General features: G+C 36.7%; 5 protein-coding genes across 8 annotated transcripts in view; 2 read left to right on the top strand and 3 right to left on the bottom strand.

Moving 5' to 3' along the window:
* Positions 1 to 24,954, bottom strand: part of steap3 (STEAP family member 3, metalloreductase) — a 64,046-nt gene that overhangs the window by 33,346 nt on the left and 5,746 nt on the right. For 2 of the 4 annotated variants that reach the window (XM_060876698.1, XM_060876693.1), the window contains exon 6: positions 21,568 to 21,605. The exons of 1 other annotated variant lie outside the window; for it this stretch is intronic. In XM_060876698.1, coding sequence (XP_060732681.1) covers positions 21,588 to 21,605 — 18 coding nt within the window. In that variant the 3' untranslated portion in view covers positions 21,568 to 21,587. Of the gene's footprint in view, positions 1 to 21,567; positions 21,606 to 24,954 lie in introns of those variants that run through there. One more of the 4 variants, XM_060876695.1, reaches the window with a different exon arrangement.
* Positions 2,563 to 12,296, top strand: sctr (secretin receptor). The gene is made up of 13 exons (XM_060876683.1): positions 2,563 to 2,984; positions 3,693 to 3,801; positions 5,040 to 5,135; positions 5,219 to 5,325; positions 6,719 to 6,828; positions 6,922 to 7,054; positions 7,224 to 7,377; positions 8,416 to 8,476; positions 8,815 to 8,884; positions 9,071 to 9,162; positions 9,313 to 9,451; positions 11,039 to 11,080; positions 11,331 to 12,296. The coding sequence occupies exons 1-13, from the start codon at positions 2,925 to 2,927 to the stop codon at positions 11,478 to 11,480; spliced, it is 1,323 nt and encodes a 440-aa protein (XP_060732666.1). The 5' UTR covers positions 2,563 to 2,924; the 3' UTR covers positions 11,481 to 12,296.
* On the bottom strand, positions 12,322 to 16,008 carry tmem37 (transmembrane protein 37). The gene is made up of 2 exons (XM_060876685.1): positions 15,819 to 16,008; positions 12,322 to 13,132 (listed from the first exon to the last, which is right to left on the bottom strand). The coding sequence occupies exons 1-2, from the start codon at positions 15,837 to 15,839 to the stop codon at positions 12,542 to 12,544; spliced, it is 612 nt and encodes a 203-aa protein (XP_060732668.1). The 5' UTR covers positions 15,840 to 16,008; the 3' UTR covers positions 12,322 to 12,541.
* On the bottom strand, positions 16,998 to 21,241 carry dbi (diazepam binding inhibitor (GABA receptor modulator, acyl-CoA binding protein)). Its single transcript, XM_060876686.1, has 4 exons — positions 21,140 to 21,241; positions 18,651 to 18,768; positions 18,353 to 18,415; positions 16,998 to 17,320 (listed from the first exon to the last, which is right to left on the bottom strand). The coding sequence occupies exons 1-4, from the start codon at positions 21,146 to 21,148 to the stop codon at positions 17,247 to 17,249; spliced, it is 264 nt and encodes an 87-aa protein (XP_060732669.1). The 5' UTR covers positions 21,149 to 21,241; the 3' UTR covers positions 16,998 to 17,246.
* Positions 22,369 to 24,851, top strand: c8h2orf76 (chromosome 8 C2orf76 homolog). Its single transcript, XM_060876699.1, has 5 exons — positions 22,369 to 22,726; positions 22,834 to 22,884; positions 22,975 to 23,012; positions 23,426 to 23,507; positions 24,357 to 24,851. The coding sequence occupies exons 1-5, from the start codon at positions 22,585 to 22,587 to the stop codon at positions 24,431 to 24,433; spliced, it is 390 nt and encodes a 129-aa protein (XP_060732682.1). The 5' UTR covers positions 22,369 to 22,584; the 3' UTR covers positions 24,434 to 24,851.

Below are 24,954 nucleotides of genomic sequence, written 5' to 3' on the forward strand. Positions count from 1 at the left end.
CGGCACAACCGGAAGGCCAGTCGGTACACCAATTTAAAAGTTTGTTCAGAGATTCACCCTAAAGGAGCTGGCCGAGTTTGGTGTAGATAGTTCGAAACCTTGCCGAGTTATAAACCTCCAAAGTCTATAATGGGAGTCTATGGGGAAAAAGGCCACTTTGAGACCCGGTGCCAGAAGTACCGGAACTCGGATCGCTTATAAAAGTAATAGCAACAAACTTCAGACCAGGGTCTACGACATCCGAATTTGGTGCATATGGCTCGAAAGCCCTCGGAGGAGTTACTCTTGATAAATTTTTGTCTAAGCTTAAATAGGAAAACAGAATGTTCTTCTACAAAGCCAACATAATGATGCTTTTTTACTGATATGAGAAAAGCCACTTAGACAAGGGTGTCAAATGATAAGAGAATTAACCCAACTAGTTACGTCATATCATTTGACATTTTGTGCCCTTGTTATTGTGAACTATTTTCAAATCATGTCTTCTAGAGCATTGTAACACCAGATGATTAATTCTGTAAACATTTCTGTGCATTTAGATAAATTTTCCGAAACTGGTGTTGGCACTATTCAGTGTTGGCACAAAGCAGTTTGGGCACAGCAAAGGTGTGTTATGGTTGTCTCAAGTGTAAACAGTTCAATTTTTATTGTACACAGTCAGCCAGTCACAGTTACAATCAGAGAGTGCACGTGAGAGAGAGAAAAAGAGAGATACATCTTGGTAGATGAGTTGTCCCTGGTGACTAGTTCGAGCAAGTCCAGAACTGGTCCTTTCCTAAGCATTATCTCATTCTCACTCGCTCTCTCACACACACACTCTCTCTCGCTCCCTCTCTCCCGCACTCTCTCTCTCTCTCGCTCACACACACATGCTCCTTGTCGAAAAATGACCGTTATTACTGTCAGCAGGTTCATAAATCGGTAAATTTTCAGTCACAGAGATAAATTGAGGTAACCCTTACAAGGTTGATGTACCTCAACAGTAACAGTTTCTCTACAGAACGACAGACAGAGCCTAGATCACTCTCCTGTCCTCATTACAAACAAAAGCTGCAGTAGCTATAAAGAGCTTCACGACAGAACCGGAATTACGTCAGATGGATAATGAATAAACAGATTTTTCTGATAGAGCACCTCATCTTTCTCTCTTTCACATACCCCTGATAAGTAATACATATTTGTATGCAATCAGTCTCTTGTGTTTGTGTTGGTTACTGGGGATGGGCGAGAACAGCCATAATCTTTATCTGTTACTCTCTCTATTGTTTACAGAGGGAGAGAGAACAATGAGAGAAAGAGAACTTACTTTGCAATGGAGTACATACCCTGAGTGAAAATGATCATGCTAGTGTACTTCTACAGAAGTTGTGAGATAAGTCATCACTAAAAGGTGAGAACTGGTAATCACTAAATCAGGTCAAACCAAAACAGCCAATAATAATCAACAAGTGATCAGAAAATTCAACAAAAAAGTTATCAAAAGCCTTTGTTTTTCTATCAACATTTCATATCACCAGATGGGTGGCACCTACAGTAGCTAGCTGGGTGGGAAATAAATATAGTAAATAGAAAACAGCCTGGTCACAATTACAAACATGTAAATACCCCTGTTCTGCAGTATATTCTGTCTATCCTTGTAATTCCAGGCACAAGGTGGGCAAACACCCACCTCCAGTCCATCATAAGTCATTATGCACACATTCACATATGGGGCAATTCCGAGTAGCCAGTCTATACAAGCATGTTTCTTCGGTGGTGGGAGGAAGCCAGATAACCTAGAGAAAGCCTATGATGTCGTGCAAAACCTAATGCCAATAGTAACCTGGGCTCAGCCTGGAACTGTGAAGCTAGAACAAAGGTGTCAGAAAGAATGTGGGAGAATATTACAATATCTCTCAGTGTTGCTGAGAGAATACAAGCCTGAAGGTTATTACGGTGAAGCGATTGTGGATTAGAATGATTGAAAAAAAAAATTACACCACATCCAGAAAGGCGTATTGGTAAATTTCCCATTAGATGTGAATGCATATGAGTATTATGTCTTCCAGTGGATTGGCATCTCATCAAGGTTAATCCTGACATGTGCTCAGTGTCCTACACAGGCTCTTACAGTAGATGGACCACAACCCTGAACAAAATAAGTTAGTTACTAAAGTTGAATAGATGAATAAATGTATGATTGTATCTGTTATAAGTCACACACTAAATGGGCTTCTTCATAAGTTCTGGAAATATAATGATAGCAAAGAAAGTCCAAAAAACAGCAGTGACCAGCCATTTAGAGAGCCACAGATGATTTAATTCATAGTGAATATCATTATTTTTGTGCCACCTTGCAGAGGAACACAACATTAGAAATAATAAATGTATTTAGGATGATTGCTTTTCTGGTCTTACAAGGTTGCACAAACTAAGAAAGATGTTTGGGGAAGTCGGAAATTAATATGAAGCACTATGACCAACTAGTGGGAATTCTTTCGTTTATGGGAGGGGAAGGAGGGAGGAGGGGTCAAAAAGGTAACAAAAAATGGGAAGCGACTCAGACTACGTCATTTTCACATCATGTTGTCTATGTTACTCGATCATCTAGTAAGTCAAATAATACAGGACTTGGGCTCGAGGTCCTACCCGATGAGGTACAGGACGTGAACGTATATTCGACTAAAGGATGTGAGCACGTTTCTTGTTGCATGGCTTAAATGGATATTTGGATTGTCAACTTTATCACAATCGAGTAAACTGTTTTAAGTGTAACGCTGTATTTGTCGGATGCGGACTGATGCTCATCACGCACAGTCATGCTGGATACCAGCTTAAAAAATGTCCACATGGGTTTCTGAGAAGAGGCGCGTGCTGTTAACATTAGAGAAGGTTAACATCTGTGCAGCAGGTGGTGGTGAGAGCGTCGCTTCATCTACAGCACAATGAAGCTTTCGGAGTTCCTCAAAGCTGCAGTATTGGCGCTCATAACTTTCTGTACACGCGTGAGTTATATATTACAGCGATTATTAGGAATATTTAATAAAATGCTTTTATGGTTTGTACAGTGAAAAAAAATAACTATATAATATTATAATATTATAATAATCTTTATGTAATGATTAAATATAATCAATGTTTATAATCATTCATTTATTCTGCAAAATCAGTGTCTGCAATGATAAAAAAAAGCAAGGCGTGATATATATATATATATATATATATATATATATATATATATATATATATATATGTATATATATATATATATATATATATATATATATATACATATACTGTGTGTGTGTGGGTGTGTGTGTCTGTACGTGTAATAAAATGTGTATAAAATAAGTGCCATGTGAAAAGACATTCACAAAAAACATGTACAAGATATTTCAGGGGCTGGAACCTCATGGCTCAGAATTAGTTTATTTTAAAATCCATGGTAAATTATTTAAGATTCAAGACTTTTATTTTTACAGGTACACATTTATACACAATTTGCAGAGACATTCCTTAGAATGTGTATATAAATAGCTACATTAAAAAAGTAGATAAAAAGGAATAAGACATAAGGAGTAATAAAATAATTATACAATAATGTGCAAAACATGTGGTACAAAATGTGCAGTTGTGTTATATGCAATAACAATAAAAGTCCTATTACTGTGTTTATAGTCATGTAACACAAATGACTGTTTTTGTGTGTGCAGGTAAAATCCATCCCTTTAGAGTGTGATCCAGAGTACCTGTGGCTCCAGGAAGAGGAGAACTGCAACAATATCATTCACCAAGATAATATTACACACGTTAACTCCACAGGTAATCCATAGATCCATAGAGCCAAAATGTTTTCTTCAGCAGACGATCAAACACCACGGGGTTATACATATTACTGTACACACCTGGGCACATCAGACGTTTTCATACCCATGTGTTTCTGTTAATAGACAAACATGTCATTTTATTTTTGGTATATGTAAACTGATACGATATGAAGAACCACCATGATGCAGCGTTGCTTGTTATCACATTAAACATGTAGCCCCGTCTACCTTAACCAGTTCCCACACACAACCTCAACTATATTGAGTCACTTTCTTCCTTTGTCAAGGTTATTTACTTTTTTTCCCACTGTGTCTGAATGTGTCCAAATGGATATTTTTAGATAATGGTCTGCATAATTTGAAGTTTAACATAATTTAAAGTTTGAAGTTTAAGGCTGCATGATTGCTTACTAGAGCTGTCAGTAACAGCAGTCTTGCACGCACACCATAAACAGCAGTCTGTCAGTACATTGACATTAAAATAACACTCAAATGCAATACAGGTCTCTCTCTCTCTCTCTTTCTCTCTCTCTCTCTCTCTCTCTCTCTCTCTCTCTCTCTCTCTCTCTCTCTCTCTCTCTCTCTGGTATTCTCAATCATCATATAAAATCATCTAAGACAGTGAGATTTTCAGTTGTTTCTACCTGTGTGAAACACACTTACAAAAACAAACTGCCTCTGTTTTCCTGCTGTTCATCACAAGACCAAGACATTACAGCAATATAGAGAAAATTGAACCTTGAATGTCTCCTGTCTTAAAAGGAAAGCATTCATCAGCATGTGAATGGTTCCGCTCTCATGATTGATACTGTGTGTATGTTTGTGTGTGCATGTTCAGTTCCTGATTTCTTCTGACTGATTATATCTCCTGACAGGCTTACTCAATTACAGCTACTATGAACGAGAAGACCATTTAGATCACATTATCTGTTATCACATTATTGTATATGATGTGCAATATTAAAGGGAACAGAGTTTTTAAGACACTGTTCTAGGATATTTGTGGCTGATGCAGAGATTATTTTCCTATAAACATTATGGACAAAAACATTTTGTTTATTTCTCATAATTATAAGCAAAACCATTATGTTTATTTCTCATCATTAACCTATGAACTTAAATGTCAAAGAGAAGGAAAGTTCATCTAATAAATGGGAAACATTCTGTGTATATAATGTTCAAAGAGAAATCATGCTAATGCCTGCATAATTTCCCCTTATGTAACCCCTGCAGGTTGCAGTGTATTATGGGATGATGTGAACTGTTGGCCTCATGCAGAGGTTGGAACTGTTATCTCTCAGCAGTGCCCCACGTTCCTCAGGGTCAAAGGTTGGTTTGATGGGGTTTTGGAGGCAGTCATGCATCACAGCTATGTTATTATAGAGATTGTACGTGTTTATCTATATGCATAGGAAATGTAAGGAGAAACTGTACAGAGAATGGGTGGTCCGATCCGTTCCCACCATACATGCTGGCCTGCGGATCCTTTAATGGGGTAGTGCACCAACACACAGACATGGTACGATTAACACAACCTCATACATGCAGTAGTTTAATAGTAATTTAAAGGATTTAAGCATTTTTCAACCGAATTCTTTATTGTATGTGTGGTGTATTAGGTTTGATTAATACAGGCAAGTATTTTAACACATTTGTGACTGTACTGAGAGCTAAAATTGTTAGCGGGTGTCATCACAGATAAAAAAAACGGGTGCTGTCAGATAAAATTCAGACCCAAACGGGAGGATAGCTAAAAAAAACTAGGGGGAAAAAAGGAACCAAAACTCAAAGAAACAAGACAGGGACACGAAACAGAGACCACGAAGACAACACATTGAATAGGATACCATTGCTCAAGGTCGGAATAAAACGGCAGACAATTAGACACATGAGGAACAGGTGTGTTGAGGCTGAGGCCTGTCCTAATGTTCAGACAGGTAAAAAATCCTGACAAATTCTACAAATAAGCATCATTCATTCATTCATTCATTCATTCACCTTAAGTAATCGCTATATCCTGGACAGGATTGAGGAGTATTCAGAGCCTATCCCAGGAACAATTGGTGTGAGGTGGGAAAAGTTCCTGAATGTGATGACAGTCCACCAAAAGGCACCATACACACACATATTCAAATAAACAGGGACATAGATATATTATAATATCTGGATATTGCTACAAAGCCTTAACCTTACATCATATATAGAGAATTATTAATACATTTGTCATCATGTCTAGACTACAGCAATTCTTTGTTTACTTGCCTTAGTGATGGAGCACTGGCTTGTCTTGAGCTTGTCAGGAACAAGTAAACATAGCGAGCACTTTTCTCCAATTGTGGTGTCCTTGGTATTTTTGCAGACATGTCTGGGTCGTTTGAGTGATTTATTATTCCAAAACAGTAGTTGGTGTCATGGTTCCAATAAGCTTTTCAAATCTTTTAAATGAAGTACATTACATTTTTGAAGCTGCATGTAGTGAAATTCATTCACATTATTCCAGTTAAAATATGTATACATCATAAACATTTTTCTACAACACCAATTCTGGTTAACAGTGAATTTTAGAATACGTTTAAACTGCTGGTGCATTTCATGATGATGGCTCTGAATATTTCTCAATTGCTGTCTCCTTGTACAGTAGTAATCATCGGTCTTTCATTTAAAAGCTCCTAGCTATCCAAAAATGTTAACATGGATAAACAAATAAAGTGTAAGTATAGTAACTTGCTGTGCTGTGATAGACAGACATTAGGTTGAAAACAGTGAAGTATCCCTTTAGTCAGCAGAAGAGATAAGCTTTGTGTTTTTTCTTTGTTTTTATCCGTTGTTGTATGTATAGACTATGTATAGAATGATGCACATCTACATAAAAAAATCTGGTTCTGATACTGTGTGTGTGTGTGTATGTGTAGATGCTGGCATCACATAAGTACTTCATGGGGGTAAAGATCATGTACTCAGTGGGCTACAGCATCTCAGTGATTTCCCTCACCATTGCGCTCATATTGCTGTGTGTGTTCAGGTACAGCCTTGTAAGTGTGTATATGTTGCTTTTATATAAAAAAATGAATCTGCCTGTAATATAAATACGTTATGGAATGTTGTCTTTTCTCAGAAAGCTCCACTGTACTCGGAATTTCATTCACATGCAGCTATTTCTTTCCTTCATTTTGCGGGCTGTTTTCATTTTCATCCGAGATGCAGCTTTACACAAGTCACAGGATTATTACCACTGTGAATATCACCCGGTACACACCCACAACCACACACACAGCCCTCGTATCTGGCAAATATGCACACATACACTAGCAATACATAAATAGTATGAGCTGAAATAATTTACACCACTAATTTACTAAAAGTGTTCTCTGTTTTATTATCCTACTATGTTAAATATGGCTTTGTATTTCCTTTCAGCTTGGCTGTAAAGTTGCACTGATTTTCTCTAACTATGGCATACTGGCTAACTATAGTTGGCTGCTGGTGGAGGGTCATTACCTGCACAGCCTCATCCATCTTTCCCTACATTCCCCAAGAAAATGCCTGCACTGGTACATCAGCTTTGGCTGGGGTATGTCCCTCTCGCTCTCTCTCTCTCTCTCTCTCTCTCTCTCTCTCTCTCTCTCTCATGTATACACACAAAACATACACACCAGAATTATTGACAATCTTCAAGAGAATGGACAACAATTCATTTATTCATGGTCAGTAAGTGCTTTATGTTGGTCATGGTCACACTGGGTCCAAATTCTAGCCTAAGATCACGTCACGAAGCAGGAATACACACTGGATTGGACGGCATTCCATGACTGGTCACCATGCATACAAAAATTCACATCCAGGATCAATTTAGAGCAGCTAACAGCATGTTTTTGAGGAGTGGGAGGAAACCAGAGAATCCAGAGAAAACCCACATGGACACAAGTAGACCATGAATATCTCCACAAAGACAGCAACCCATGTTTAGAAAAAGAGCCACAGACTGGACTAGTTAGATAGTAACACTACCCACTGCACCATCAAATGCTTTCTGACTCTAGAAAAATGGGTTGTCCATTAATCAAGATAGGGTAAACTAGACAAGGTTAAACAAAAAGAGATAGATAATTGTTGACCTTGAATTGAAGAGGATAGTCCAAGTATCTCCAACATTGTTATAAAATTCAAAATGCTGTTATGCTTTCAGTGGGAGTCTTCACAGTCTTAATAACATTTAATCATTTGAAGTAACATTTAAGTCATTTGAAGAAAAAAAATTACTGTTTAAAAGAATACTGCTTAAGAAAATATTTTAGCTTTTCTAAAAAAAGAAAACATTCAGAGCCCCAGTAGGATTATGCTCAAAGTGTTATTTTCCCTTTTTCCTTTGAATTCCAGAGCGGATTCTAGAATCACATTTTCTCAAATACACTAACACACATTAATATCTCTCAAACATGCTCACAGCTATGTATGCCTAGTTATGTAAACATTTCCTGGCAAAAAAAAGGTTATATTGCTATTGTCAACATTTTGCTGTGATATTTTATTACAATGTTAAATGCTGCAATAGTGAAAGTTCAAGCTTGCACTGTTGAGTTAAGCATTTGCTCTGTTCCCTTTCACTCAGGCATGCCTATGCTCATCATCATCATGTGGAGTGTCGCCAAATATCTGCAGGAGGATGAGGGGTGTGTTCACACAGACCATAATATTAATACACTATAATGTATTGCTCTACAAAATCTCCACACATGCTGCAGTATATCTTTCAACAGTCTTTGTATAACACACAAATTGGGCTTTCTGGGTCCAAAAAGAGAGACTTTCACTCTTGTTGGAGTGTTCTAAACTATTTGCATAAAGTTAAACTTTTCCCTTGCATCGCTGGACACACCTCCATCTAGTTGCCAATGGGGGTTGCCAGTACTTATTGAAAATGAAGTCGCTGTATGTGTAACATAGCTTAATGGAATATTAGATTCTAACCTCCAGTACAGAGTTAAAGGAAGTGTGTGTGTGTGTGTAGGTGTTGGGAGACAAGAAGCAGAGGTTGGATCTGGTGGATTCTGAGAGTTCCTGTTATCCTATTCATTACCGTAAGCAAAATAAAAACACACATTCCCAAAGTCAGAAGAATTTTCTAAAGCATACTTATTATTATTATTATTATTATTATTATTATTATTATTGTATAAATAGCATCATTGTTGTTGTTTTTTTTTTTTGCTGGAATTTACCAATATTTCAATGTGTTTTTTTTTTCATTCATCATAACACATAAGATGAACCTCCTGTTTTTCTTGAGAATCATACAAACAATAGTAAGCAAGATGAGAGCTCCGGACACAATTGGAAATGAGTTTAAACAGCACAAGTAAGTTAAACGCAAAACAGCCAACACTGAGCACCACATAAACATTTTCCAGGCAAACATGAAGAGAAGAGACACAGAACAGATGGAACAATTCTGTATTTTAGTTTAAACTACTTTTGTGATGCTTTTTGTCTGCTGTATTGTATGAAGGAAGCTGGCCAAGTCCACACTGCTGCTCGTGTCACTGTTTGGTGTGCAGTATGCCCTCTTCACTTTTTTCCCTGATGGAGTCAGCACCCTCACTTTTCAGATCTGGAATGCCATTGAGCTCGCCCTGGCCTCCACACAGGTAATGTGATGTATAAGGTATGGAACCTGACCCGATTATACTGTTATCAACAATGCGGTGCTGTATTGCAGCCAGACATGAAGCTCTGTCACTACCCAGAAGTTCATTTTCCTCCTATAGTGTTTTATTCTGCTTATTCCACATCAAATGACTGATTGAATGTTTGTAGCATTTTTATTTATATGGAGTTATCATTGTATGTGATTAACTGATTCAATTTTGGAATTAATATTAAAATGGTCAAGGACATAGTAAGGTCAAGTGTCTGAAATTGTTTTTCTTTAAGATCTTTCTTCATGTTGGAAAAATATTTAAGGGAATTTCTGGTAAACAAATTACTAGAAGGACTAAACCCATCAACATCATTATTATCAAATTTTATTGTTTTTTTATTAGAAAATGATACCTCATACTTTCATAAATGTATAGTTACTTTTATTGGTGTAGAATGACCCCAAAACATGTTCCTGTTATCATTTACATTCACCAAACACTTTATTAGGATTACCATACTACTTGTCAGTGCCGGTCTTTCTCTAAAAACTGCCTCAATTGTTAGTTACATGGACTCCATAAGATATTGGAAACACTCCTTTGAGATTCTAGTCCATTTTGTCAAGATACTTCACAAACCCCTGCAGATTTATCAGTTGCAAATTCTTGCTGTAAACCTCCTGTTCTCCAATATCCCTGGGTGCTGGGAAGGTCACTGAAGAACACTGAACTCATTATCATGTTCATGAAACCAGATGATTTTTGAGACAACTTTACTTTGTGGCATAGTGCATTAGGAGATTGTCATTAGATCTCCACTGTTGGAGTGTTGACAGAAGGCATGTTGGGTGCATGAATTCATGCTGTTGGCCCCAAATTCTTACCATCAGTGTGCCTCAGCAGTAATCAAGACTCAGCAGGCCAAGCTAAGATTTTCCAGCCTAGATTTGGTGAGTCAGCACCCACTGCAGCCTCTGGTTTCTGGTCTTGGCTGATTTGAGTGAAAACCAACCTGCTCTTTGGTTGTTGTAGCTTATCTGCCACAAGTTTCAACATGCTTGGACATTCTGTGCATGCTGAGATGCTTTTCTGATCACTATAATTGTACAAAGTGGTCATCTGAGGTACTGCAGCCTTTCTGTCATTGGCCTGTCTGGCCATTCTTTAATCAACAACGTGTTTGTGTCAGCAGACCTGCCACTGATTTTTTTTTTTATTGCACCATTCTGAGTATACTAGACTGTTCTCCTTGAAAATCCCAGTAAATCAGCGGTTCTAGAAACATTCAAACCACCAACTAAGCAAGTCTGCCTTAAACTATAGACTATTGCCAGAACATTTTGGAGAATTTAACAGTGCTGTCTTGCTCTTTATAAACAGTGATAAAACAAAAAAATAAAAGTAATAAAAACAGTGCTTTTGAATTCTCAGACCCGGTCATTGTTTATTTTTCATAAGCATGACCCGTTGTGTTTTATTCAAAACATAACAGGACTACTGATTGTTGTCAGGCTGTAACCATACACTAGTCTAAAATCCAGACTATGGCCCATGCACTGAGAGATGTGACTGTGTGACTCTTCTGTTTCACAGGGCTTCATAGTAGCACTTCTATACTGCTTTCTGAATGGAGAGGTAAGTGAACCAAACACTCTCACTCATTACAGATTTTGGTTGAAATATGAGCAACAGTGCATGATTTCAAGCACAAAGAATTGCGTGGATAAATTAGAGAAGCTGATGCTTGGTCAGCAATTTTTTTGAAATAAAATGCTTACTGGAATCAGCACCAAATACACTAAAGGTATCTTTAAATATTCATCTATTTCAGTTGTCTTATAAAAATATTTAGGAATATATTACCTTTTTGTTACTTGTTTGGCAGGTCCAGCATGAAATTACGCGGCACTGGAAACGGTGGCGTCTAAAGCAGAGTGTCCATGGTGACACTAGATTGCATCATGGCTCCCTAAGCCAAAGTGGTCTACCGCTCACACAGATCTCACTCTTAGCCAGAGTTAATAACATATCCTAACAAATGCACAACTAACCATAAGACAGTCAAACACAATAAAATATTACACTCACATCCACTGTAAAAAATAAAATAAGCTCTGACTAATTACAAACATCAAACATGACCAAATAACTCAAACTATAAACATTAATAGTGAGCTACATTAACAGTCTCAGTGTAGTTGGACTGCTAGATGCACTATGGCTGAATGAAGAATGTTTCTCTCATGTGCTTGCAGAGTTTCCGTTGCCATGTTTCAGTCCCATTAATCTGCTGTTAATAGAATCATAGTTGACTTTGTAATAAAGCATTTCACCAATCTACTTAAAACATGGCAAGATAAGAAAAATGTTTTATGCTATATTTATTTGATACCATAAAGTAGCTTAAAAGCTGCAAACATCAGACTCTAAATAAATAGTAGAATATTCGTATTTCTTATATTATGTTTATTTCATGTGATGTTATAAATCAACAATGTTTGTGAAAAGTGCATTAAATACTCAGACATGTTTTTAAAAATTTATCTTCACTAAACTGAATACTTCACACAATATTTTATTTTCAATTATCCAGGACCACTGACATTGTTTACTATGCATTTAGTTAAATATTCCTAACTAGGGGCTTTTTAAAAAAGAAAAATGATCCCTATTTTCAATTTTCAAAACAATTTAGCTTGTTGTGTCTACGACTGAATGTGATATTAATGATAATGTTGCTACATGTTCTTTGTTGTTACTTGCTATACAGGGTAATGATGTCTTTTTTTTTTGCTTAGTACAATAGTTTATAAGTATGATTACCTTTGTAACTGTGAAATGTGTGAAAAATATACGATATGAAAAATGATATTAAATATATTGTGAAAAGTCTTTATTAAGTTTACAGAAAGATTCAGAATGACAGAATAAACTATTTGTCAGTATAACTCAAAATCTGTTTAACTGCATTCTTCTTTCAGATAAAGTGTTTTGCCCATTAACTTCAATAAATCCAGCTTCATGCTATAAACTCATGTAAAAAACATGTGAATGTTGTACATAACCCAGAAGTGCTAAGTCTAGAAAGCTCCATGCCTAAGATTTCCCCACATCACCACTAGAGGGCAGAAAATATGTTATATTCTGGATATGGCGGGCTGCCATGCCATTGAGAAAGAAGAGGAAGGTTGCAGTGAACTGGCACCAGAAGGTAAGTGTGAGTCCCAGAGGTGTAGCATCATCCCATAATAGAAACACAAAGGTCATGACCCCTGCAGCAGCCAATCCTGCAGCCAGGAGCACAAGCCATGTCCCTAGATGCCACCGCTGCCGTGATGGGTGTCCCTCGCTCACCTGTGATAACACCAGCAGCTCCAGGCCAAAGATAGCACTCACCACAGCCAGAGAGACAACACAACGACACAGCCCGAGCCCATGATTCAGGAGCTGGCTCCCTTCCTCTCCAATATTCCTAGTACAGTTGGAGGGTGCACCATCGTTCTCTGTGTCCTTCTCACAGAAGAACCAGAGGCCTAACATGCGGTGCTCAGTCAGCAGCCAGTGTCCATCACACACTGCGATGGAGGACAGGACAATGGAGAGAACCATACACAGAATGATAAGAGTGCGACAGAACACTTCCAGAAAAAAAGGGGAAGACTTCGCCCGGGCAGCAGGAGTCGCAGCCTGTGAGTGATGAAGTCAAGGAAAGGCAAAAATTAGATGAGGGTTTTCATAATATAGAATTAAGATGCATTAGATACAGTCCTAGTGCCATCTGGTGGTCAACGTGGGTTAATTTAAAAGACATTTGCAAGTACAGTAATACCTCGAGATACGAGTTTAAGTCGTTCCGTGACCTTGCTCGTATTTCAAATTGCTCGTATCTCAAAGCAATTTTCTCCATTTAAATTAATTGAAATCCCATTAATCCGTTCCAGCTCGCAAAATTCCACTCCAGTTGTTTTGTTTATATGTTTTGAATATGAAAAATGTACAGTACCTGTATATATAAATGTCAAATATTGTATAAAAACATACAGTAATAAAAGAGAATGTTAAAAAAATAAACTGGTTTTACTTTATGGAAGATGCGCACGGAGGTGTTGAGGGAGGAGTAAACAGGCGGAGGAGTTAGGAGGAATTACACTTTCACTTTCGTTCACTTACTCTACTGTACACTCTTAATGCTACTTTACACTTAAATTGAACTTAACTAAACTTTATTTAGAGCGGGGAGAGCAGCAACTAGAAAATAGAATAGATCCCCTGTATAACAGAACCATTAATCATGCATAGAGTTAAAAATAGGAAAGGAAAATAGTAAATAGATAAATAAATAATTAAATAATTAGAGAGAGAGAGGGAGAGAAAGAGAAAAACATGTGGAGATTTATGACGTAAACTGGTACAACGAACTCAGGTTCCGGCATGGTGGAGTCGGGGTTGGAGGAGGGAGTTTAGATCGCAGCAGCAGCGAAGCGCTAGAAAGCGGCTCAATGAATGGGAATTTAAATGGTCGGGTAATATGGATGTCGTAACCGGACTGGTGCGGGTCGTGGACAGCTGATTAACAGCTGATGCACGCTTGACGCCGTGGCCTGCCAGAACTAACGCGATGCTTGATTTCTCTTTACTGGACTTAATTATGTTGGCTTTGTAGAAGCCAATATTCTGTTTTCCTATTTAAGCTTAGATAAAAATGTATAAAATTTAATGCGGCCTAGGGCTTTCGAGCCACATGCACCAAATTCGGATATGTTGTAGACCCTGGTCTGAAGTTTGTTGCTATTACTTTTCTAAGCGATCCGAGTATGGGTACTTCCGGTACCAGGTCTCAAAATGGCCTTTTTTCCCCATAGACTCCCATTATAAATTTTGGAGGTTTATAACTCGGCAAGATTTCGAACTATCTACACCAAACTCGGCCAGATCCTTTAGGGTGATACTCTGAACAAACTTTTAAATTGGTGTACCGACTGGCATTTCGGTTGTCCCGCAGCCCCGCCCCCAAAATATGCAAAATCAAAAAACTTTTTACAACATGGACATGTGACATATCAAAACACTCAGAACAATGAGGGGAACGTCCTCACGTGTATTCTGATGACGTCACGTGCTCGTCTCCACTTGCCTCCAAATATTTTCGCACCCTATCTTTCTGTCCACTTGACTCCAAAAGTAACACTGACCCTTATTTCCACTCGCCTCCAAAAAGCACCGGCCCCTTTGGGAATACTTGCCTCATCAAAGCCAACATCAAAGTTTGTCGCGACGAACTTTACAAATCTAGTTGCTATTACTAAAAGGCGGCTTTAACCTAATGAGACGCGGGAAGCTAAGGCGGGGGAAACAGAGCACAAGTGGTTGTTGGGATCTTTGTTTCGGCGGCGGCGGCGGCTCGGATGCTCGTATATCAAAAATTTGCTCGTATCTCAAGACAAAAATATGGTCAAATCACAGCTCGTATCTCAAAAAATCCGTAGGTCAAAGCACTCGTATCTCGATGTATCACTGTATTGCCGGGTTTTTTTCTCAGCCTCTTCCACTAAGCACTAAAGTTCTTGAAGTGCATTTTGTCTTGTAATTTTCAGTGTTAACACACAACAGTGTATACAATAAACATTTATACTACAAGATGCAACAGAACAGTGCATAATTGTGCAATTTGAAACACACCTTTTAGCTGGGCCCTTCATTCAGCTGCGTTCAAAATGATCTTTGCTTTCTGCTGTTCTAAATCATTTCAGAGGTTAAAATTTGTGTGTCTGAAATCGTAGAATGTTGTTGAACCGTGGACACTTTTCATACTATATTGTCCACAGCTCCTTCACATAATTTAGTGAGGTATAAATGAAATATGCGAATAAATAAACTTTCCCTACGTGTTAGGATGTCACAGTAATTTGCAAACTTAGGGTCGCTATAAAGAGAGAAAGAGCGAGAGCGAGAGCGAGAGAGAGAGAGAGAGAGACTCAGAGCCATATAGGTTATAGTTAAGAGAGGGGCTCTTAATAGACTAATCGGATCATAGTCATCTTATTCACACAACAACAGAGGCTACTCTCAGAGCCATATAGGTTATAGTTAAGAGAGGGGCTCTTATTAGACTAATCGGATCATAGTCATCTTATTCACACAACAACAGAGGCTATATGACTCCTTTTAATTTATGACTCTTGTGCACCTGATTCGTTTCAAAAAGCATGCATATCAGTCCGTTGTAAATAGGAACGCCACTAAAGAATAAATATCATTAAAAAGTAATCTTCCTTTGAAATATAAAGTAGTCATTGTATTCACAATCTCCACAAATCCGTTGTTTAGCCAAAACTAACAATTCCCAAATGGTGAAAAGTGACATAAACCTTACCGTAATTCTTATCGCCGTCATTTTGATCAAACTTTGCACTGCCCTGAAGGCGTCACACACCTGTGATACCAGTCGAAAGGGCAACAGTGTAAATTCTATGTAACATTAACCAACATGGAAAAGAATCAGCAGTTCACCTTTAAACCACAGCCAGCTATGAGACATTAGATGGTTAAGATTTTGGTCACGTCGCTTTTCAGCAGCAGGAGAAAGAGAGAGAATAAACTGAATCTCCTCGCCCGGTGATTATGTAACCAAGCACACACCCAAGCACACACTGTCTGGCTACAGCTGAAAGACACTTATGCAAAACTGATATTTTAGTCTTTATTTGGATCAGGGGTTGTGGGCTAACAGAATGATATAGTAAAGCACAGTACCAGATCTAATATGGAAGCTATTTGGTACATAAGTAAAGACAAACTGCAAAATGTATTCAAAATGCATATGGTTAGGACAGATGTGCATTACATACCACTCACCTACTGCTCATTATTTAATCATAAGGTCAGGTCAGCTGTCCAGGTCACTTTAGTTGGGGTATTAATGTGTGACGATTCATTATGTGCAGGCTAAAAGTAATTATATAAAAAAATCACAACTAAAAGTAACACTACTGAGTAAAAAAAACGATATACTCAGTGAACTTTTTATAAAACATCTGTAAGGAATAGGAATTAAACATTTCTCATGTTTTCCAGATATCATTTTAGAGCTGAACTTTGAGTCACAACTTGAAACTAAATCTGTTTTCTTCAAGTATCTGTTGCCAAGTGCTGCACAAAAACTGAGGTTTGATGGCATTATGTTTCAAAATCTTATCCTCACTTTATGTGCAAGATCTGTGTGGAGGTCGGTCAACGTCACACATACAGGAAGTATAAAAAACCACAAAAGAAAATATTGCTAATCCAGTGTCGGTCTAGCATTAGCAACCTTAATACAGATCGAAATTAAATCAGTACATCCTTACACACATTACATATTTAATTAATTTAGCTCTATTTATGTCAATTATTGGCATTTATTTCTAATATATAACAGCATGTGTATTTTGCATGTGTACAACTCTGAGCTGTTTAAACTCTGACACAGTGTTGATTATTCTGTTGGACTGATCCTGACATGCAATCTGCCAACAGCTCAACAAAAACAGAAATGAAAACTACAGACACAGAGTTTCTGAAAATTGAACAGACTTTATAAACTTACAAAAGACATAAAAAAGTCTGGACAGGGTTTCGCTACCCAGCTGTTTTCTGTAGACCCAAGATGGCTTTGTGTTTTGTTCCAACTGGACATCTTTATGTGAATGAGATGCATCATGCACAAACATACACACACCAAGAGGTTTAAGGCTTTACACAGGACCACAAGTAATTGACAGACTTTCTGAAAGGTGACACTAATGAGTCACACAGTTACACTTTAGATTCCATGTTTTCCTTTCAGCTCCTCCACCTTGCTGATATAAGCCTTCATTGCGTCCTCCTTACTCATACCTAGAGAAAATTACAGGGAAAGAGGAAACATTAAACCCAGTGCAGAAGAATACTGCAATTAAATTCACTTCTGCTCACTTTCGATGGCTACTTGTAAGTTTATGGAAGTAAAATCTTGGTCCTTGATCATTTCTGGTTAGTTTAACATCATTTAAATTAGGACCATGTTGTTCAGTGGCTAAATGCTCTCTAAGACCTGGAACTAACTTACTTCCAGAAATTAAAGTGTTCAGATTTCCAAAAAAAACATCTAAACACTTCTGAAACAAACTGGCATTGTACATGTACTAGTATGTACTTTTTATCTAAGAAGAGCAACACAAAATTCTATAAATTACAATTTTAAAAATATCAGCAATATGACATCTGTAAATCTTTTAAAGTTTGTGAATATTCTAACTGTCAGAGAGTTTTGGAGTGAAAAGCTTATTAATAGTCTTAACCATGTAAATCCATGTTTCTAATACTCTGACTAACCAGATACATTACTAACCCATTAAATGAAAACAGAAAGGAATGCTTCATGTGTGCACAGTGGTCCATGATAAATGAATATTACACTAGAATGGCATCACCAGTCTGAAACAGACTTAATCTACAGATCTATGGTAAGAGGTTTGTGTTCAGACAATTAATAGGGCTGTATTCAACCTTACTCAAACTGCATCTCCCTTCTGTTAACAAAAGCTTTACACCTGACTGTCTGTAAAAACTGCCTGCATTGAGACTTGTTTCAGTGCTTTCTAACTTCAGAGACAGAGCTGCTTTCTGTTCCGACATACAATGTGTCAGATAAGGTTTGTCTTTTTCAATGCCTTTCTTCTCATTGACTTTCTGTGGACACAGGGCATGACAAATACATAGTGATTTGATTATTAGCTTAAATAAATAAATAAAGCTGCTCTAGGACCACTTTCTGCATTACACATTATAATGCACGTTTATGATTATGATGAATATCTAAATATGGAATTTAATTACATTTTCTTGGTAAAAGCTTTGTGTCTTTAGAGGCAAGCAAATGGATCAAACCTTTTTTTGCCTCCCAGGCATCCCATTTAGCTTTACCAGCGAAGTCCAACATGCCGGGCCGAGCTGGAAAAGGAAAGCTTAACTTGCATCACTGAAATTCCTTTGAGCCATGATCAACTTTAATATTTACATATATTCATGTTTTCTATATGTTACAAGGAATAAAACAGTTATTTTTTAAAAATAAATATCTGAAACTTCTAGTATTTATATGCATATGCTTCTGCACAATGTATTGAAAGTGGATGTAAAAACTCTGTAGTAAAGAGCTACTGTATAAAACAGCGTATGGGCACACCGGTGTTGACGTCTCCCACTGTGGACTGTTTGAACAGACTGTAGATCTCCAGCATGTCGGCATCAGATGGTTTTGCCTTCAGCTGCTTCACTTCCTCTGCTGCTTTCTGAAATGCCTCCTGTGTAAAAGTGAAAAGTGAAGCCTCCATTAGGCAGGGTATGTTTGATCTAATATTAATGATGCTAGTTATATATTTTACATTTAGTAAAGAAAATACTGTGATCATCTCATAGCTACCTAGAATACTGTGAAATACTTGAGTGGGTGTTAAACTACAGTGCTGTATTCCAGACCTGACAGAGATCACTTAAACAGTTTAATACAAAATACAAGAGGTTATGTGGCTGAAACGTGTTTCCATTTATGTCAGTGGATGACAAATTCAAACATCAGTAACTGCCATCTGACAGGACATATGGAGTCATTATTTGGTAGTTGTATGTGGAGGTCTGAACGTATCCTGTTTCAGTATTTAGATTAAAGACAAACAGCAGCGCCATCTGACAATTTAGCTTGACAAAAAAAATTATTTGGCTTTTTCATAGAAATAAAATTTATTTATTAAACATTTGCCCCACATTATCATTTAACATTGAATATACAATGCAATTTAAACATGTAAATGAACAATTAATTGTGTTCATCTTCAAAAAACTCACTGCAATAGAAACTTAAATGAGTTTTAAATCAGGTTTTAACATGACACACTTTTGTAGCACTAGACAGGTGATCCATTATTCTGGAGTAACCTATGATCAATTAGACATGATGTATTCAACTGTCCCATGTTCTTAACACTGTTTATTATGCTGACAGATTTCATAACATACAACAAAATTTCACAATGATGAAAAATGACTATGTACAGAAATAATTTCAATGCTTAAATAGACCATTATTCAAATGTGTGGTTCATTATTTAAATTACTTATTTATCAAATGCAATATCTATTTCATGTTTTAAGGAATTAATTAATACTGTACATAATCCATTTATTCCACAGTACCACCCCAGCCCTTCACAGTACGTTAAATAACAACAGATTGGCTAAAGAACAAACTCAATTAGATGGCAGAAGTGAGTAGAAGCGTGTCTAGTCTTTAAATATGTATCCAGTAACTTAAAAAAAGGAGCTGACAAACAGAGCTGAGCTTGCACAAGTATTACAGGGCATTACGATAATAGAGAGCAGGTCAGTGCATGCTTATGTGCAAAGACCGTGGTTTAATTGTGCAATTTCTTTCACACTCTTTCTTACACACACACACACACACGGGTATCAAGATATTTCTGAAGCTGTGGTGAGATTTATTTTTTGCCAAATTTCCCTCTTTCTCCATCTCAGTACTAAACAAAACTAATCAGAAATAGAAGTGGGTTAGTCCTGCATTTTGGGGGTCTTAATAAAGCTTACTTAGAACATGTACTTAAAAAAAACGCTTAAATAAAAATTAACAAATAATTAAATAAATAGAAAAAAAAAACAATACAAATAATTAGAAACAAAAAGCTAACTATAATAACTTTTCAACAACAACAACAACAAAAAAAGCCCCTCGAGCTCATCCGTGCTGCTGGGGGTTCTACTGAATTTCTACTGTTCTACAGAACTACAAACTTAACACGTGTATGAAACATAACTGTACAGTCAGGAGTGTTTTTTCTGTTTTGCTTTATAATAATAAATAAATAAATACTGTAGGCTGTGATGTATGATTTCTTGTTGAGGACTGTAAGGGTGTAAAAGCAGTCCACTATATTTTAAAGGATTGAGCAAACTCCTTCCTTATCAATCTATAAGACTCATGAACCTTGGACCCCACATTCAAATCACACTCCTCATATCCACCAAAAATGGTCATGTCAGGCCTACATGTACAGAGCACGTCAAGTCAAGTAGCTTTTTATTGTCATTTCACCCACATATAGCTGTTGCAGTACACAGTGAACTGAGACAAGGTTTCTCCAGGATCATGGATCTTCACAGAACAACGACAGATCTATAAGGACTTAGTAAGTTAGTCCTAGATACATAAAGTGCTTCTGTGCAACCTGGTGCAAACAGTGCAAGGGAAAAAACAATTATACCAATTTATCAGTGATTAGAAATCACTAAATAAAATAAAGAATAAATGAAATGTATGTTCTTATTAAACCAATCTGATCTACTTCACCATGGCAAGAAGCCACAACCAAGTTCAGTATATAAATTTTCTTTAATCTTTAGAGTTGTTCACTTTGTCTTATCTGCGTCTAATTTCGCAGGAAACCACAACACCACGAGCTGCATCCAGGTGCATATATACTGTTTGAATTAACACGTCATATTTCAGCGCCGTTAGGAAGCTAGCTAGCTTTCTAGCTAGAGTTTTAGCAATGTGCAAAATATTCAATTTACACCTTTTTACACGCAACATTAAACATTTATATATAAATGTACTATATGATATTTGTCTGAATCGTTACATAGTTAATCAATCACACTAACCTCACTCATGATTTCTGTAGATTAACTGCTAGCCGTCCCAAAGAACCCGTTACAATAAACTATGAACTTGTTGAATGCTTCAGGAGGCAGCGTATGCCCCGCCCCTTCAATGCTATTGGCTGTTTCAGGATGTACGATCAAAATGAACCAATCGTGTTTGTGAAACCGAACAATGATCTGGTCATAGACACTTTGGAAGTCTGCTAACTAGGGCAGGGGGCACTCAGATAACTGCTATAGTGTGAAGGGTTTAGGATCATTAAAAAACCCAGATTATACACATGCATTATTCTAACACACTGTAACACTGAAATACTTTAAACTGATATAACACCAAGTACTTTTTAAGTGAGCACCAGATGAAAAGGTTTAAATAAAGTACATTCAGGGCTCTCAAGTTTTGAAGACAGGCAAGAGTGACATCTCCAACTTTCCTGTTGTGCAAAGGCTACTGAATGAAGTGCTGCTGTCATAGAAAATTAATCAACATATTCTTGGAAACCAGACTCAAGAATTCAACAGATATGTGGAAAAGGCTTATAATAGCATAAGAGCAAGATTACATATTTTTTGTGAAAAAACTAAAAGTTTCACAGAAATAAAGATAATAAGCAGTTGATTGTTGAGTTACTCATTTGTGCTTTGGTTTTTCTATACTGTATCCTCTTGTCTGTACATATTTGACTATATGTTATTCATATATGATTCCATCATTGCTACATAAATAAATAAATACAGTATATAAACTCAACTGAAGTTATTTATTTTCCTTGATTGACGATTTTGAACTTTTGAAAGATTTATATTAGACTTGGATGTGGTATTGTTGACCCAAAATGACACTGATAAGGTCAGTCACACGTTTGAAGATATATATACAAATAATGGAAATTATTTATATATAAATTTATATATATATATAAATTTATATATAAAGGAAAATAAAGCAAAAATTCTGTTGAATTACAAATTAATCTGGATAATTTTTCACAAATTTCCATTATAAACCAGGGTTTTATATATATACAGACTGTGTGTGTGTGTGTGTGTGTGTGTGTGTGTGTGTGTGTGTGAATTTAAATCCAGATTAATTCAATAGAATGTTTGCTTTATTTTTCTTTTAACGAACCATTATTTCCACCTGACATGAGTGAATCGATTATATTTGTGTGCGATTACTTTAGTCTTCTGCATCAGTGTTTTTTCTCGCGTGTGCATTTTGCTGCTAGTTTAGTCTGAAACGATATTAAAACAAAACAAAAAAAAAGAAATAAATAAACAGTGAAATGTGCAGGACAGTGTGTAGTTCATAACCACGTTGTTATTCTCATTTGTTTGAGTAGTTGAACCTCTAAGGAAAGTCTATAAACAGTGAGTAAGTTTAGTTATATAAATAGTAGCATAGTAGCATAGTTAGCTCTACAACCCTTTTAGCTTGAGTGCTAATGTTGACAGTCATGTCATCTGAAGCTGTTCTCACTGTGCGCCTGGTTCGCTCTTTTGAACATCGCAACTTCAAACCAGTGGTGTTTAGTGGTGTGAAATTAGATCAGAATGTCGAGGAGTTTATTGCTTTTGTAAAGAAAGGTAAGATGTGTTATGCATGTCTTTATAAATTCAAGTTATTGTGGCTTTTCTGTAGCAAGCCCTTTATGTTGACCTTCTAAACTTGTTTACATCTTTTTGACATTTAGATGTTTCTACCAGAAGTGGATTACCACCACCTTTTAAGAAATATGAATATGGTAAGTTAACTCTGTAAAGGTCTAGGTGATAAATATGATCTGTTAAGGAGTGTTGTTCACAACACTGACAAACTCTTGTCATGTTTACAGACACCATGAAGATCATCCATCAAGCACATGGAGCAAAGGTATAGGCTTAACTGTAGTAAAACTCCACCCTGAAAGATGTTATGTTAGTTTCAACCAAAGTGAAATCCCATTAACGCTTCAGCATGTAGTTAAAATGCATTGTCTGCAATGTAGGAAACCAATAGACCATCTTGGTCAATGAAAGAAGGTTAAACTAAATCATGTTAAAAATCTGAAAACTCCAAAAGCCCTTTTGTTTATTTTAGTGGCAAATAAATCTTGGATGCCACGTATGTTTATATTACATATACAGATTAATATGCAAGCCATTCTGTGTGGATTTTTACTTTAAATACAACCTTAAGTTGTAACATTTTAGACTTTCCTGAAGAATAAAATAAACCTGAAAACATAACCCCTTATGTGTTGAAATGTGCTGAGTAATAATGCAACATGGCATTTCTGATTTCAGACTAATGAACTGGTGATGAGTTTAGAGGATGATGAAAAGCTGATATTGCAGAATGGCCTCGAATTACGAGCATGTGGCATAGGTAAATGCCCTCTTCTTTACCTGTAGAGCTGTTACACACATTTTTCTGTTACTAAAATCTAAAATGTATGGTTAAAGTATACGTGTTTGCCTTCATCAAAATATTGGTGTCAGTGAAACTGATTGCTGAAGCCTGCAGTATACAAATTATATACCAAGCACTCTAACGAATATATTTTTTGTTCTGTGAGCACTCCCAGAGATTTCAGATAAGCTATCCATGGGTGGTGTTGTATATAATGGTGGAGAACAAATAATTATGTTCTTTAACAGTTCAGTCTTTATCCATGGTACATCAGATTCAGCCGTTTACTTTAATAGTTTTTCAAGGCAAATCATCACAATGTCTAGCAATATAATCCTATTAGGGGACACAGTGTCTTAGGTGTTAGCACATTTGCTATACCCCTTTGGGGTTGGGGCCTCGATTCCAACCTCTGCCCTGTGAGTGTGACACCCCATCCAACGTTTCCCTTGGCTCGTTCCTTGTGACCCTGTGTAATATGAGTGGAAGTATAACCCACTATGCTCTATTGTTAATCTTGTGCAGCTCTATTACAAAATCCAATAACTAAGATAAAGAACGTATGTTATCTGACACTAGCTCATTGTCTCTCATCCTTTTGCTGAGCACTTGCAAAACTTGGATATCTGTGGTTGTGAAAAATATCAAACTTGGGTCAGCATGTGAGTGAACTTGTGTGATTATCATGTGATCTCATTGTCCATCATTACTTATTAGTGTATTAAATTTGCAATTAGTAATGCAGTCTTTAGCAATGGTTGTATAAATTTTGTTGCATTTTACTTTTGGTCACACTTGCTGTCTCCGTCTCTTTTCTTCTTTCAGCCAATGAAACAGAGCTGGCCTTTTTCAAGATGAGTGACTATGAAAAGTACAAGGCCAATCCCCAGACTGTGTGGTAAGACACAGGAAAGTGACATGTGTGACGGAATCCTGATGTGTTTTTATTTAGAAGAAACAGTGCAACATCCTGAACAGCTTCATGTTTACCTGTGTTTAAATTGTCCAGGATCAGCCAGACCAAAAATACTGTTTTAAATTTGCACCAGTTTCTTCAAGTCATTTAAAAAAATCACTTTCTTAACAGACTTTATTTTTAGACAGACATGATTTAAAGTTCCATAAGTTGGATAGATTTATTAAGAGGAGAGTTATTTTGGTATAGCTTGTACCATTTCACAGAAATGTATGCACCGACAAATTATTTACCAGTATAAAATGTTTCAAGTTTTAATACCACCTGTGTTCTTTTAATTATTTAACAGTCGGTGGTGCATGAGCCTGTAATTTGTTTTATTAAATACGTTTCTTTAAAACCAATTTTGTCTCTTTTTCCACAAGAGGAACAATTACTAGTTTTTTAAGATCCAATGTCAAAGATCCAATGTCATTGTTTTGTTTATTGCAAAATTGCAAGATAAAA

Source organism: Tachysurus vachellii, chromosome 8 (assembly GCF_030014155.1).
Source record: "Tachysurus vachellii isolate PV-2020 chromosome 8, HZAU_Pvac_v1, whole genome shotgun sequence".
Classification (NCBI taxonomy): Eukaryota; Metazoa; Chordata; class Actinopteri; order Siluriformes; family Bagridae; genus Tachysurus; species Tachysurus vachellii.

Excerpts from the sequence above, each read along its gene's own strand:
- sctr (XM_060876683.1), top strand. The coding sequence starts at position 2,925 with ATGAAGCTTTCGGAGTTCCTCAAAGCTGCAGTATTGGCGCTCATAACT. Across the intron at positions 5,136-5,218 it reads CACGTTCCTCAGGGTCAAAG|GAAATGTAAGGAGAAACTGT; the intron begins GTTGGTTTGATG and ends CTATATGCATAG. Across the intron at positions 7,378-8,415 it reads GTACATCAGCTTTGGCTGGG|GCATGCCTATGCTCATCATC; the intron begins GTATGTCCCTCT and ends CCTTTCACTCAG.
- tmem37 (XM_060876685.1), bottom strand. The coding sequence starts at position 15,839 with ATGACGGCGATAAGAATTACG. Across the intron at positions 13,133-15,818 it reads TGACGGCGATAAGAATTACG|GCTGCGACTCCTGCTGCCCG; the intron begins GTAAGGTTTATG and ends CATCACTCACAG.
- dbi (XM_060876686.1), bottom strand. Across the intron at positions 18,416-18,650 it reads AGTGGGAGACGTCAACACCG|CTCGGCCCGGCATGTTGGAC; the intron begins GTGTGCCCATAC and ends TTCCTTTTCCAG. Across the intron at positions 17,321-18,352 it reads TGCCTGGGAGGCAAAAAAAG|GTATGAGTAAGGAGGACGCA; the intron begins GTTTGATCCATT and ends AATTTTCTCTAG.
- c8h2orf76 (XM_060876699.1), top strand. The coding sequence starts at position 22,585 with ATGTTGACAGTCATGTCATCTGAAGCTGTTCTCACTGTGCGCCTGGTT. Across the intron at positions 22,885-22,974 it reads TTTTAAGAAATATGAATATG|ACACCATGAAGATCATCCAT; the intron begins GTAAGTTAACTC and ends TCATGTTTACAG. Across the intron at positions 23,013-23,425 it reads ATCAAGCACATGGAGCAAAG|ACTAATGAACTGGTGATGAG; the intron begins GTATAGGCTTAA and ends TTCTGATTTCAG.